The sequence below is a fragment of the Leucoraja erinacea genome, chromosome 2 (assembly GCF_028641065.1).
Source record: "Leucoraja erinacea ecotype New England chromosome 2, Leri_hhj_1, whole genome shotgun sequence".
NCBI lineage: Eukaryota > Metazoa > Chordata > Chondrichthyes > Rajiformes > Rajidae > Leucoraja > Leucoraja erinaceus.
The window spans coordinates 63,594,658-63,610,819 of record NC_073378.1 but is presented as its reverse complement, the minus strand read 5'-3'; the positions used below and the strand labels follow the sequence as shown (position 1 = coordinate 63,610,819).

Sequence of the window (16,162 nt, the reverse complement as noted above, 5' to 3'; positions counted from 1 at the left end):
CCCCCATTTCAGGGCACCATAATGTTTGGGACACATGCCTTCACAGGCATTTATAATTGCTCAGGTGTGTTTAATTGCCTCCTTAATGCAGGTATAAGAGAGCTCTCAGCACCTAGTCTTTCCTCCAGTCTTTCCATCACCTTTGGAAACTTTTATTGCTGTTTATCAACATGAAGACTAAAGTTGTGCCAATGAAAGTCAAATAAGTCATTATGAGACTGAGACACGAGAATAAAACTATTAGAGACATCAGCCAAGCCTTAGGCTTACCAAAATCAGCTCTTTAGAACATCATTAAGAAGAAAGAGAGCACTGGTGAGCTTTCTAATCGCAAAGGGACTGGCAGGCCAAGGAAGACCTCCGCAGCTGATGACAGAAGAATTCTCTCTATAATAAAGGAAATCTATAATATCAGAAACACTCTTCAGGAGTCAGGTGTGGATTTGTCAATGACCACTGTCCACAGAAGACTTCATGAATAGGAATACAGAGGCTACACTGCAAGAGGCAAACTACTACTAGCCACAAAAATAGGATGGTCAGGTTACAGTTTGCCAAGAAGTACTTAAAAGAGCAACCACAGTTCTAGAAAAAGTTCTTGTGGACAGATGAGATGAAGATTAACATATCAGAGTGACAGCAAGAGCAAAGTATGGAGGAGAGAAGGAACTGCCCAAGATCCAAAGCATAACACCATCTGTGAAACACTGTGGTGGGGATGTTATGGCCTGGGCATGTATGGCTGTTGAAGGTATTGGCTCACATATCCTCATTGATGATACAACTGCTGACGGTAGTAGCATAATGAATTCTAAAGTGTATAGACACATCCTATCTGCTCAAGTTCAAACAAATGCCTCAAAACCCATTGGCCGGCGGTTCATTCTACAGCAAGACAATGATCCCAAACATACTGCTGCAGCAACAAAAGGGGTTTTCAAAGCTAAAAAATGATAAATTCTTGAGTGGCCAAGTCAATCACCGAATCTGAACACCAATCTGAACCCAATTGAGCCTGCCTTTTATATGCTGAAGTGAAAACTGAAGGGAACTAGCCCCCAAAACAAGCATAAGCTAAAGATGGCTGCAATACAGGCCTGGCAGAGCATCACCAGAGAAGACACCCAGCAACTGGTGATGTCCATGAATCGCAGACTTCAAGCAGTCATTGCATGCAAAGGATATGCAACAAAATACTAAACATGGCTATTTTCATTTACATGACAATGCTGCGTCCCAAACATTAGGGTGCCCTGAAATAAGAGGACTATGTATATACACTGTGGTAATTTCTACATGGTGAACCCAAAATGTACAAAAATACCCTTTATTAAAATCTGACAAAGTGATTTTTTATCTATTACAAATCTCAAATCTCATTTGTTGGATGTACAAAGTTGAATAAATTTTGGAGTGATATATTTGATATATTTACAAAGATTTTCAAGTCAAGAATAGAACCCAAAACGGAATGGATTATATTTGGAATAATAGGAGAAGATACCAATTTAAATAAAGATCAAAATGTTTTTTTTAATTATGGGTTAATAATTGGAAAGAAATTGATACTTAAATTTTGGAAAAATACAACCACACCAACTGTTAAAATGTGGATTAGGAATATGATGGACATAGCACGCCTTGAAGAAATGAGACTCCGACTAATAGATAAATACGACCAATTCTTAAAGAGTTGGTCTCCTTTCATCGACTTTTTGGAATCATGTGATGCAGCGGTGCCGTAAGGATTGCTGATTTCAGTTCATGACGCGGATAGAGCTACATCTCCGAATACAGATTTGAAAAATTCTCTTTTAAGGGGCCTTCTCTTCTATTTCTACTTTCCTCTTTCTCTCTTCCTTTTTTTTATTTTTTATATACACACTTCACGTTTTTCTACTCTCTACCATCTATTTTTCCACTTTTTCCCCTTTCTATTGCTTTCTTTTTCTTGTTCTGCTTACTTCTTATAACATAAAACTAGAGGTTGTACATAGAATGGATTACGGTATTACATAGTTGGCACCTAAAATTAGGTGCCACTGTACTGTTTTGTGCTGTATTAACTTCTAATAAAATAAACAAAAAAAAAAAAAAAAAAAAATCTCAAAGTACAGAGGCAAAGAAATAAACGATGGGTCTTTGTCTCAATCATTATGGAGCGCACGGTATCATAAATAAGCACAGTACTGATGAGTGATTGGATGTTCTTTTTAGACATTCTTACCTCCAGGATAGTCCTCACAAAACGAATTCCATCATTTGCTCCTTTCACCTTAGCTAAGCAACTGCAGAAAAAATCCCAGTAGTCTCTCTTGGTGCCAAGAAATGAAGTTTTTTCCTTCTGGTCAAACTTTTAATGCAAAATATGAACAAAAAAACTGTTGGAACAAACTTTGCAATTGCACATAAACCACAGAAAATACAATTTAAAATACAGTTTAAAAGGTAGCAAACACAAGAGTATCAAATATAGCCATTTATCTAGCCATGACATGTTAGCAATCATGGCCACAACCCACCCCCTATTCCAGATTTATGATTTAATCATAATCATACCCATCTATCAAAATCATACCCATCTATTTAACCTGTCCAGTTTTTGTTTTCAATTTAAGTAACGTTCACATTTAATTAGACTGTAATTTAGTTTAACTTCCAATGTGTGAAATACCTTTCACTTACTTTTTACCTATCTTGCCCAGAGCTTCCAGGTCTACTAGCACAATTTGGAACATTGACTGCTTCATTAAGGCATGTAAATTATTGCAAAACTCTGATAATCAGGTATCTAACTGTTTGGAAATTCCAACAGTTCATAATTTTAGTCAGTGTTCTATTTCCCTAGATCCCTTTAAACTCACCGAGGTCACGTTTCCGTGCCACTTTTAAGTTTGGAAAATCGGTATTAGTTATTATTATCACATAAATCAAGATTAGGTGTTATCCAGGTAAATTATCCATGCAAGACTACAATCAAGCCTTGCAGAATATACCATTATAACTACAGAGGAAGTGCAGATCAAAGAAAGAGTGCAAGGGCTGCATCAAGATAGATTGGGGGATTGGGAATATATCCTTGTAAGAGGTCCGTTCAAGAGTGATGACAGTGGACAAGAAGCTGTCCTTGAATCTGGTAGTACATGCATTCAAGCTATTGTATCTTCTGCCCCACAGGAGTGAAGAGGGATTAACCTTCAGCCCAACATATCCGTGCCATCCAAAGTGCCTACATGCAATAGTCCCATTTGTCCAACTTTTAGTCCAAATTGCTCTCTATCTTTCCAACCCCTTTAAACCGTCCCTGTCCACATACCTTCCCAATTTAAATCATTCTCCTTTCACCTTAAATCTTTGTTTCTACTTTAAGACTTTCCTGATTTACCTTATCTATACCCCTGATCATTTTATGAGCTCTTTAAGGGGCACGAGAGTGATGCAGCTAGTAGAGCTGCTGCCTCCGTGCCAGAAACCCTGCTATGATCCTGACATTGTCTGCTGTCTGTGTGAAGCTAGCATAGGTTTGAATTTCTGGAAGTGACATAAAATGACCCAGAAATGGCCATTATCACATTTAATCCAGACGAGAAAAAAAAGATTTTCAATTGCATTATGCTGAAATAAACAGTATTATACAATTGCATTTCTTAGCAACTTTTTTCATTATTTCATCATTTTTCAATACTACATCATTCATTGGAGCTAAATTTTAGTTTAGTTCAATTCAAATCTATTACCACACTGTCCATTTAACATATCCACCAAAGGATATAAATAAATTCCTGTAAACCTCTGATTTCCCGTTTTTGCTTTTAATTTCATTTATGCAGTGGCTCTGACTATCCAAACTCTTAACCACAAAATATTTTCAGACATCTCTTTATTACAAAAATTTTTACCCGATGTACCTTTTCTCAAAAATTATAAAAAAACTGAATAACCAGTTTACCTTGAATAAGCAGCAATGTGAAATTAGTTAAATAGAAAACTTTTGCAAAAACTTAATATACACTTCATTCCTGGATGATAGGTTGATGTCAACCAACCCTATAACCATGATGTGGATCATAGTTGTACAGCATGGAAACAGGCCCTTCAGTCAACATACCCAAAAACCAACATGTCACATCTACACTAGTCTCACCCGCCTGTGTTTGGCCCATATCCTTCGAAACCTATCCTATCCACATACCAGCCCAAATGTTTATTAAACATTGTGATAGTATCTGCCTCAACTACCTCATCTGGCAGCTCGTTCCATATACCCACTTCATTTTGTGTAAAATAAAAGTTACCCCTCAAGTTTCTATTAAATCTTTCCCCCCACCCCTCACCTTAAACCCTATCTTCTAGTTCTTGTTTCCCCTGTTCTGGGTAAAAGGCTGTGCATGGGATTATCTAGTGCACTGGAAGCCGAGAAAATAAAATAATTACTGATATAATTACTATAACTTCACCTGCTGATGGAAAATTTGTTTTTTAGGGTCCTCTTACCTGAAGGAGATATTCCAGTTTTAAGCAGCATTTATGCAGATTTGTGCTATCATCAGATATTGGCTCGCCATTTTCCTTATACTCTCGATTCAGTTCTGCTATTGCATCTACAAAAGTAATATTACACATGATCTCAATTTTTCATACATGAAAATACTCATATTAGTGAAGTGAGCAGAATTCATCATTCCATCAATTATAATCATAATAACTTACCCATGGCTGTCTTCATTTTTATTTGCATTATATCCTTTCCACCAAATGCAAAATCCCTTCTTGTCTTCTGGAGAGTGCCTCATTTCTATCACCAAAGGTCAATTGGTGTCCCATTTGAAGATAACCAATATTTCACAAGGTTTTTTGTCATGAATGTATACTAGTCTGGTACAACTTAGGACTGAATGCTCTGAAGTGGTTTGCATGTTAATTTCATCGATCAATTTATTTGCATATTGGTGTTCAACATTTTGCAGATTTCCTTCAACACCAGAGGCCATACAGCCTTCAAGTCTACAAAGACTTGTTCGCAAAGTTACCCCAATAATCCCATTCCTCCAATTATTTCCTCGTAACCTATCCTTTCACACATGTTCATTATCAGCTCACTATTTTTCCTATCATCCACCTACACCATAGCCAATTTACAGCAGACAATTAGTTTAATAAGCAGCTCGCCTTTAGGATCCACAAAGTCAGAGAACATGCAAATTCCACATATGCAATGCTGGAGGTCAGGATTAAACTCATCATCCGTTTTGAGCGAGCTGTAATACATGTAGTGTCACATTTGGAAACAGAGCTAAAGTGCTGAGAAGCCTAAACATTCATGTACTGCTTTGACATCCACGCAGGACACTTGTGAAACTATGTAAAACAGAAGCTTCCATTTCCTACTCTGTTGTTACAACCTCAAGGGAGTAATGATTTGCTACTGCCTTGTATGCTACTGTTCTTGATAGCACAAGAAGAGCAGCAAAGGAACTGGGAATGTAGAGAGGTTGTAGCAAGGTGGTGACAGGTGGAGAAAGAGATTGAAGGTTACCATTCATCAAATTTCCTTGCAGCTCATGAGCTACACACTGGGTAAATGTATCCAGTTTTCCACAAAACGGCAATCGGAAACAAATAGAAAAGTACAGAGCTGGGACAGGACTGACTGGCCTCAAATTCTGTGCCGAGTATGATGCCACGATAAACTAATCTCTGCCTGCATATGACCCATATCCCTAAATTAATTGCATAGACATGTGCCTAACTAAAAGCCTCAAACACCGTTATTGTATCTGCCCCTTCACCAGCTCTGGCAACGAGTTCCAGACACTAAGCATCCTCTGTATAAAAAACTTTTAAAAGTGCTCTAGTATAAAAAAGTGCTTGCCCTGCACGTCTACCTTTAAACTTTGTCCCCTTTACCTTAAAACTAAGTGCTCTAGTCTTCTACATTTCCACCCTGGGTAAAAGGTTCTAACCAACTAGATGCATGTTAGAAGCATCATCTATGTCTCATAATTTTATAGAGGCATAGATAGAGGCAGAGGCAGAAGACCCACCAATAGCTCCAAGGAAACGGAACACCTCTCTTTTCATACAATATCACCAACATAATTGAAAATGTCTGAAGATTAGGCTGAAGAGTCCCAACATGAAATGTCATCTATCTATGTTCTCCAGAAATGCTGCCTATTCCACTGAGTTATTTCAGCACCATCTTTGTAAGACAGCAGCTGCAGGTCCTTTCATCCCTTTTAATTGCAAATGTGTTGCTGTAGTCCTATTTGTTGACCATGTGTAGGAAGAATATAAGAAGAGCAAAATTAGAAATTCTAACCTTTTAGGTCTCGGATTATTCTCTGGATCTGATTTTCTCCGACAGATACGGCCATTGATGCGAATTCTGCTCAAATATGAGCTGCAAATTGGAAACACTTCATTCACTGCAATTTTTTTAAGTACTTCTGTATCACCTGGGTAAAAGAAATGAACATCATGACTTCCACTGCAACTTGACTTGGCTTGACTTGGATTTTATAAAAGTGTATTACATCAATAACATTGGCCTTGTTTCCTGCCAATTGCTTTATTTACTATGACGATTTCTCTAGGTACATTCTTGAATCAGCTCATAGCATAATTCTTGAGTCGCCTGATTTATGTTAGCATTTAGAAAATGAGAAATTGCTTGCATTTCGTATGGTTGAATGGAAAGCCAATGGGCGCATGTGCTGAGGACCATGACATTGTGAGGGTTTCTGCAGGAGTAGCCAGCAGATAGCAGATATGTATGTACATGATGTGCAGTTTTGAGAGGTGGCATCCAGCTGCAAAATCTTGTACATTTTAGACCATGCAACTTCATTATTTTCCATTATATTTTACAGAAAACAGAATCACATGGTGCAGAAATAAAGGCACAACCTATCAATTTTCAGATATTCCTTTGAACTCGCATCACAATAACTCACTCACAAAATACTAATTCTGTTTGGAACAGAAACAATTTTGCAAAGATAATAAGGAAGTGCAGTAAACCCTCGTTATAATGGACCATAGAAGGGAATGGTGTCTGTTATTGCTGATTGTCCACTATAACTGTAAGTAACTATATGTAAGTACAGGTGTACAACCTTTTATCCGAAGATCCAAAGAACGAAAAGCTCTGAATAGCGGACATTTTTTCAGTCCTTGAAGAAAGGTCCTTGAAGACGTTCACCGAGGGCGGCCCGCCGAGGTGACAGGGGAACCTCCGGTCGGTCCTCGAAGAAAGGGGAACTAAATCCCCATTCATAAAAGAGAAGGCGAGGGTATATTGCGCGGGAGGGTTAATAATTGACAATATGCTGCTACCTGCCCGCTGAGTTAAAAAGTTCCCACGGTAGACTCACGATACACAGTGTATCGTGAGTCTTGCGTGGGAACGTTTTAACGGGCAGGCAGTAGCAGATTGTCGCTCCCTTCAGTTTCACCCCACCTACACCCCTCTGCTTCCCGGCCATGTGTGTGACCCCTTCCCTCCCCTCTCCAGTTCCCCGCCCATTGCACCGGCGCGGGGGCTTTGCACTGTCTTCACGTCGGCGGTGCCAGCCAGCAGGTCAGTACCAGTCACCGGAGACATCAGGACCAACAGGACACCGACCCCCAGGCCCACTGCAAGCACGGAGATCCCAGAGACCCACAGCCAGCAGCAGCCCAGCCCTGTTCCAACTCCAGAGGAGCACGCTTCCCGTAGGGACAGAAGCTGATGGTGTGCAAGGTACGTCTTTTCTTGGGGTTGCGGATGAGGGGGCGCAGCTCGGGCTGTGACGTCTCCGGCCACCCCCCTGTACAGGAGCTGAGACTGGGAACTGTACCGCCCTTGCAGGAGAGTGGGGTTGTTTGCAGTTGCAGAGGGAGGGGGCAAGGGCGGTAGAGTTCACAGTCTCAGCTCCTGTCCAGGGGGGTGGCCGGAGACGTCAGGACCAACGGGACACCGACTGCAAGCACGGAGATCCCAGAGACTCACAGCCAGCAGCAACTCTAGCCCAGCCCCGTTCCAACTCCAGAGGAACCCGGGTTGCGGATGAGGGGGCACAGCTCGGGCTGTGGGCGAACTGCCACTTGTCGCTGTAGCGGCGCATGGGGGAGTGGGTTCCTGTTGGTCCTGACGTCTCCGACCACCCCCCTGGACAGGAGCTGAGAGACGTCACGACCACCAGAAGCCGATAAGTGGCAGTTTGCCCACAGCCCGAGCTGCGCCCCCTCATCGGGACACCGACCTCCAGCCCCACTGCAAGCACGGAGATCCCAGATCAGCAGCTCCAGCCTAGCCCCGCTCCAACTCCAGAGGAACACGCTCCCCGTAGGGGCAGAAGTGATGGTGTGCAAGGTACGTCTTGTTCTTCGGGTGGCGCAGCTTTGGCTGTGGGCGAACTGCCACTTGTCGCCGTAGCGGCCCATCGGGGAGCGGATTCCTCTGGAGTTGGAGGGACAGGGAGACACAGCGGCTTTTGAGAATGGTGGGCAATCACTTCAAAAGTTCTGCCCACACAGTCAGTACACCTCTCCTATACTTGTCTCCCGCACTAAGATTATCTCGCAGAGAATGATCCCAGCCTATCCCTCCCTATTCTCTCCTATTCTGCAAGAAAAAACTACATTGAAGACTCAAACTCGCGATCGAGTAACTGCCGGGATCGAGGCGCAAATTTGCGACCTTGCGGATATGAGCCGAGCACTCTACCACTGAGCCAGCAGTTAAAATCTACGCTAAAAATCTTCCAATCCGAAAGCTGAAAAATTCCGAATTACGAAAAGTGTCTGGTCCCAAGGCTTTTGGATACAAGGTTGTGCACCTGTAGTAGAAACAAACAACCCCAGGTGCCGGTTACTACACAGGGCACAACATGCTGGTGCAACTCAGCAGGATTGGCAGCATTTCTGGAGAACATGGATAGGCGACATTTTGGGTCGAGACCCTTCTTCACATTCTCAGTCCAAAACTGAGCTTGGAATCCAGGTGAGTTAACAGCCCAGCCTGCTAGTGGCCAAGCGAGAGGCAACGATCGGCAGAGTCATTGGTTGCAGCCCGAGGGCGGCAGGAGTGCAGGTAAAGGGCGGCACGGTGTGCAGCGGTAGATTTGCTGCCTTACAGCGAACGCAGTGCCAGAGTTCCGGGTTCGATCCTGACTACGGGTGCTGTCTGTACAGAGTTTGTACGTTCGCCCTGTGACCTGCGTGGGTTTTCTCCGAGATTTGCGGTTTCCTCCCACGTTCCAAAGACATACAGGTATGCACGTTAATTGGCTTGGTAAATGTAAAAATTGTCGCTAGTAGGTATAGGATAGTGTTAATGTGCAGGGATCGCTGGTCGGCGTGGACCCGGTGAACCGAAAGGGCCTGTTTCCACGCTGTATCTCTAAACCAAACTAAAGTGACCACTAAATCTGTGAGAGCTGGCTTGGAAGCAGGCGGGGTGATATCGCCAGCCTGTCCTGGAAGCGGCGGGCAGGCAGTGGCAACGGCAGCCTGGCGGCAGCCGGGGAGGCAGTGGCAGCAGCGGTGGCAAGCGCCGCCTAGAGACGATGCTTGCCAGAGTTAGCGTCAGCAGTTCAGCCTGGAAGCGTCGAGGAGGTGGCGAGGGCTGGGGTTAGCATTGGCAGCCCAGCCTTACAATGAGGGTCGATAACTTTTCCCACTATAGCCAAATTCCATTGTAAATAGGTCCATTAAAACGATGGTTTACTGTCTTGATATTAGTGGATTATAAATAATATTTGAAGGTGTGACACAACCATACTAAATGCAAACAATTTCTCATTTTGTAAATGCTGACATAAATCAGGTGATTCAAGAACTATGCTATGATCCAACTCAAGAATATACCTAGAAAAATAGTCATAGTAAATAAAGCAATTGGCAGGAAACAAGGCTAATGTTATTGGATTTTGTAAAAGAGTTCAAAATTGCAGACATATGATCAGAACATACGGAACCTGAAAACAAGTAAAACAATATTTAGGAGGTACACAAAAATGCTGGAGAAACTCAGCGGGTTCAGCAGCGTCTATGGAGCGAAGGAAATCGGCAACGTTTTTTCGTGCCAAAACCCTTCTTCAGTCTGAAGAAGGGTTTCGGCCCGAAACGTTGCCTATTTCCTTCGCTCCATAGATGCTGCTGCACCCGCTGAGTTTCTCCAGCATTTTTGTGTACCTTCGATTTTCCAGCATCTGCAGTTCCTTCTTAAACACAATATTTAGGAAACTAGTTACAAAACATTTGAATCCTTTCAAATTGGTGGAATTTGGAAAGTTCCACAAGGATCAGTACAGGGAATATTTTGTTAGCGTTTACATAAAGGAGGATGTGACATGCATAAAAAATTATAAAATAACAGCCGATTTACAAAAGAGTCAGTGCTGAGTTAGACCGTACAAAGTACAAGAAATTTATACTAAACCTGAAAAATGTTTACAAATAAATATCAAAATAAACAAGAGTGATGATGTAAACTACAAGTAAACATGGAAGCCAGTCCAGAATACACTCGCAATCATATAACAATTTAAGTCTACAAGGCTATACGAGTGCAAAACATTTTTTTTTCCCCCCAGAGATACAGCAGTACAAAATAATACAAAATAGGAAACGTATATTAAACTCCACTTCAGTTGTAACACACTTGGAGTACAATACATATTTATGGTCATATTTCAAAAAGCATATTATCAAGCCACAAAAATGTTGCTGAAAGAATTTACAAAATTTATCAGAACCGAGATGATGAACTCCAAAATTACTGAACAAACCAAGTTGTTTTTTGCTGATAAACAGAAAAACTGAGAAATAAACCGGCACAGGTTTTTGAAAACTAAGGAGAGCTTGGCAGGATAAGTAGAGGCCTTTCCACTTGTGGGAAAGCTAAAATGTTGGGTTCATAATTGCAAAATAGTCTCCAAGCAAAACCTCTTTATTCTAGCGGGTGTTTGGAAAGTGGAACTTGCAACCGCAAGTTAATGGAGCAAATAGCATAAAAGAGGAAGTCTTTTTTCTAGTTGAACAGAAAAGGTTTAGATATAGCACAGTAGGTGATGGCTTGAGTGGTGCATAAATAATAGCAAGGATGGAGTGAGGTAAATTTCTGTTGTATAAACTTTGAATTGTATTTGAGAAATGTTCACGCCAACATGTAGATGGACGGATGCGAGTGCTTTTATTATTTGACACTGCTTTTGGATCTTTTATTGAATGTGAAATATATAGATATAACTGCAATTGTTAGGAAGAGTCAAGAAAGATTCAAAATAATCTAAATTGAAAACGATGAAATATTTTCGAGCAGTTCAAGGTAAGTTTACTATCCAGAAAGATTAAAAACTGGGATACTGCTCCAAAATAATCAACATGAGAAAAAAAGTCTTGCACAAGTAAAATTATAAACCAGTCGAACCAGATTTAAATGGTAACTTTTCAAACCAAACTGGATACATTCTTGATGTTTAAGAAGGGACGAAAGATGTTGGAAAATCGAAGGTAGACAGAAATGTTGGAGAAACTCAGCGGGTGAGGCAGCATCTATGGTCTACCTTGAATACATTCTTGAAATGTTTCAAAAAAACAATACAAGGCTATGGGAAGTGGGGAGATGAATGGCTCCAACTATACGGATCAAGAGCCAACACTTGCACCATGACATCCTCCTGTGCTACTATGATCCCAGTCGTCAGGATCCCAGAGGGTGATTAATGTGTCTGAGATCATGGCCTTGGCCTTCACTCTGGGAGCTGCCCTCACTCCTTGATGATGATACTAGCCCACGGCCTGGAGGAAGGAGATTGGAACCCACTGAACATTTTTAGCCATGTCTCGCCCATGAAGCGATGTGTGTGCGTGCAACCAGCCCCCACTCACTCACTCACTCACTCACCGCCGTGTGTCCACACCGGGTTGGGCTGGGCTGGGCTAGGCCGCACACCCACCAACCTCAGCCACCTTGAGGGGCAGCTGACGCAGCCAATCGGCGCATCCGGCCGCTGAACACCAATGAGCGTGGCCCAGGGGGGCGGGACTCCGCGGCGCGATGTCAACAATGGCCCGTCACGTGACCGGCCCGGGGAGCCGCTCTCGGTGGCAGCGACGCGACCCGACCCGGCCCGACCCGACCCGACCCGACCCGACCCGACCCGACCCGCCGAGGGTCAAGGCCAAGGATGTTTGTGCTTGACAACACAGGACAAGACATGGCAACCCGGCATGGGATAGGGCAGGGCAGGACAACACAACCCGGTCTGAGGGGGACAGGACAACAACCCCGGCATGGGATAGGGCAGGGCAGGACAACACAACCCAGTCTGAGGGGGACAGGATAGCACAAACCGACCTGACGGTGATAAGGCAGAGCAACCCGGCCTGATCCTTACCGGATCATTCTGGAGTGAGGGGGATAGGGCAACCCGACCTAGTGTGGACAGGACAGGGCACACCCAGGCCTGGAGGGGACAGGACAGGGCAACCCAGGCCTGGGGGGGACAGGACAGGACAGGGCAACCCAGGCCTGGGGGGGGACAGGACAGGGCACACCCAGGCCTGGAGGGGACAGGACAGGGCAACCCAGGCCTAGTGTGGACAGGACAGGGCAGGGCAACCCAGGCCTGGGGGGGGACAGGACAGGACAGGGCAGCCCAGGCCTGGGGGGGACAGGACAGGGCAACCCAGGCCTGGGGGGGACAGGACGACCTGGCCTGAGGGGGACAGGGCAGGGCAGGGTAACCCGGCCAGACGCTGACAGGAGACTAGGGTCACCCCAGCACGATGGTTACCGGATTGCAAGGGTCAAACTGTCACTCGGCCTGATGATTACGTGACAACAAGAGTTGCCCTGCCTAGAATGTGATAGGACAGTAAGGGCCACCCCAGCTTGATGGTTATTGGGCCACCCCAGTTTGATGCTTACCAGACTGTAAGGGATTACTCCAGTCTGATGTTAAGAGGGCTGATGTGCCATGCCAGGCTCGCCCCAGCCTGATGGTTACAGGACTGCAAGGGTCACCTCATCCTGATGGTCACAGAGTCATCCAGCCTGATGGTTGCAATTGACAATAGACAATAGGTACAGGAGTAGGCCATTCGCCCCTTCGAGCCAGCACCGCCATTCAATGTGATCATGGCTGATCATCCCCAATCAGTACCCCGTTCCTGCCTTCTCCCCATATCCCCTGACTGCTATTTTTAAGAGCCCTATCTAGCTCTCACTTGAAAGCATCCAGAGAATCTGCCTCCACCGCCCTCTGAGGCAGAGAATTCCACAGACTTACCACTCTCTGTGAGAAAAAGTGTTTCCTTGTCTCCGTTCTAATTGGCTTACTCCTTATTCTTAAACTGCGGCCCCTGGTTCTGGACTCCCCCAACATCGGGAACATGTTTCCTGCCTCTAGTGTGCCCAAGCCCTTAACAATCTTATATGTTTCAATGAGATTTTCCCTCATCCTTCTAAATTCCAGAGTGTACAAGCCCAACTGCTCCATTCTCTCAGCATATGACAGTCCTGCCACCCCAGGAATTAAGCTTGTAAACCTACGTTGCACTCCCTCAAGACTGATGTACAAGGACCCCCAGATCCCGTTGTACTTCCGAATTGGAAAAGGACCCCCAGATCCCGTTGTACTTTTGCCAAATTGACGCCACTTAGATAGTAATCTGCCTTCCTGTTTTTGCGACCAAAGTGGATAACCTCTCATTTATCCGCATTAAACTTAATCTGCCATGCATCTGCCCACTCTCCCAACCTGTCCAAGTCACCCTGCACTCTCATAGCATCCTCCTCACAGTTCACACTGCCACCCAGCTTTGTGTCATCTGCAAATTTGCTAATGTTACTTTGAATCCCTTCATCCAAATCATTGATGAATATTGTAAATAACTGCGGTCCCAGCACGGAGCCTTGCGGTACCGCACTAGTCACTTCCTGCCATTCTGAAAGGGACCCGTTAATTCCTACTCTTTGTTTCCTGGCTGCCAACCACTTCACTATCCATGTCAGCACACTACCCCCAATACCATGTGCCCTAATTTTGCCCACTAATCTCCTATGTGGGACCTTATCAAATGCTTTCTGAAAGTCCAGGTACACTACATCCACTGGCTCTCCCGTGTCCATTTTCCTAGTTACATCTTCAAAAAATTCCAGAAGATTAGTCAAGCATGATTTCCCCTTCGTAAATCCATGCTGACTCGGACCGATCCTGTTACTGCTCACCAAATGTTCAGCTATCTCATCTTTTATAATTGACTCCAGCATCTTCCCCACCACCGATGTCAGGATAACTGGTTTATAATTCCCTATTTTCTCTATCCCGCCTTTCTTTTACACATGACAACAAGAGTCATGTTAGCCTGACGATTAGAGGACTGTAAGGACTGCCCCATGGGATAGTAACAGGGCAGCCTAGCCTCATACTGACACAGCAGTAAGAGTCTAACCTGATAGTTCTAGGGCTGCAAAAGTCACTCTAACCTGGTGATAAAGGGATAGCAAGGATCACCCTAACCTGATGATTATACAACTGCAAGGTCACCCAGACATATGTTTACCCAACCCCTATGGGCAACCCAATCTGATGGTTATATGACACCAAGGGACACCCCCGTCCCTTGAGGGTCGAAGATGACTGGCTTCCATCCAATTCTATGGGTTTTGGGCTGGCTGATCAGACCCAGATTGGATCTATTGATGATACTAGAAGTGAGGCAGAATGTGCTTGACAGGGTAAAGGAGTGTGTGGGTAATTTATTTTACAAATGTTGTTTTGCATTTGTGCATGTCTCCCATAAAGAGACATAGATTCTCACTCCTTTCTTAGATATTCCTTCTACATTTTTCATCATTACTGTCCAGAGGTTCTCATGAGTCCATGAAGATGTGACATTCTTTCACGGAGGCTTTGACAACATTTTCTTGAAGTATTTCCTCCGTCCTTCAGGTGTCTTCTAGCTGTGATTGAGTACACTGCACTCTTTTCCAGAAGATAGTCACAAAAAGCTGGAGTAACTCAGTGGGACAGATAGCATCTCTGGAGAAAAGGAATGGGTGATGTTTTGGGCCGAGACGTCACCTATTCCTTTTTTCCAGAGATGCTGTCTGAATTGCTGTTACTCCAGTTTTGTTGTGTCTATCTTTGGTTTAAATCAGAATCTGCAGCTCCTTCCTACTCTTTTTCAGAGGTTTGGCCTCTGTATTCAAATTATGTGGCTTACCTATTGATCAATCACATTTAGCTTAGTCTAAGTAGTAAAGAGGTAAAACAATAGCTAGGAATGTTATCACATTGCTAAAATTTCTATAATCTTTATGTACTTCCTATTTTTTGACCTACTGGTGCATTAATCTTGCAAACAAAATTTCAAGGCTTACATCTGAGACTGCAATTGATGTGGAACCCATTCATGAAGCAATGGAAATTAGAATACATGAATTAAAAGGACACAGTGTTCTTGGAGGATTGCAGAAATGGGTGGTGGCAAAATTATAGGATGTGCATTGGAAGGAGGTCCAGTTCAAGCACTAAATGGGTGCTAGGTTTGGCATGGTTTTGTTTCTGTTCAGAAAGAGGCCAAAAGAAGGTGAAATCTGAGATAGGGAACAAATCGTCTGGCAATGACCTCACTTCCCCTAATAGTTTGTAGACCTTTGTAGACACCAATGATGAGGGCAGCAGGCACATGGCAACACCAACACCTGCAGCTATGGCCTTACCGCATCGTTCCATGCTGTAAATGCTGGAACTAATACATGGTGACACTTGGGCCATGATTGTATGTAGAACACTTGGACTGCCTAAATTGTATGCAGAACAAAGCATTTCATTATACCTTGGTACACGTGGGTAGCTATCTATCCTTCCTCACAAAATTGGAGCAAGTGTAATGGTTCAAGATGCAGCTCATGACCACCTTCCCAAAGGCAAATAGAGTTGGGATATAAATGGCAGTCTTGAATGCATGAATGATTGAATGTATGTATGAATGAATGAATGAATGATTGATTGAACAAGTTTATTGGCCAAGTATTCACAGACAAGGAATTTGCCTTGGTGACAAAGAAGGTCACGTCCTGCAAATGATAAGAAATGTACGTATAAAGCCCTTATCTGCTCAGGCTTAAAGGCTTCTACATTCTAATGTACCTAGATTTGAGTCT

General features: G+C 43.6%; 1 protein-coding gene across 4 annotated transcripts in view; it reads right to left on the bottom strand.

The window, feature by feature from the left end:
- The window catches only part of fyco1a (FYVE and coiled-coil domain autophagy adaptor 1a), a 216,304-nt gene extending 204,300 nt beyond the window's left edge, over window positions 1-12,004 (bottom strand). For 3 of the 4 annotated variants that reach the window (XM_055658169.1, XM_055658188.1, XM_055658195.1), the window contains exons 1-4: window positions 11,894-12,004; window positions 6,323-6,458; window positions 4,495-4,601; window positions 2,228-2,353 (exon numbers count right to left, since the gene is read on the bottom strand). In XM_055658169.1, coding sequence (XP_055514144.1) covers window positions 2,228-2,353; window positions 4,495-4,601; window positions 6,323-6,377 — 288 coding nt within the window. In that variant the 5' untranslated portion in view covers window positions 6,378-6,458; window positions 11,894-12,004. Of the gene's footprint in view, window positions 1-2,227; window positions 2,354-4,494; window positions 4,602-6,322; window positions 6,459-11,885 lie in introns of all 4 variants that reach the window. The other variant, XM_055658178.1, reaches the window with a different exon arrangement.
- Window positions 12,005-16,162: the final 4,158 nt, after the last annotated feature.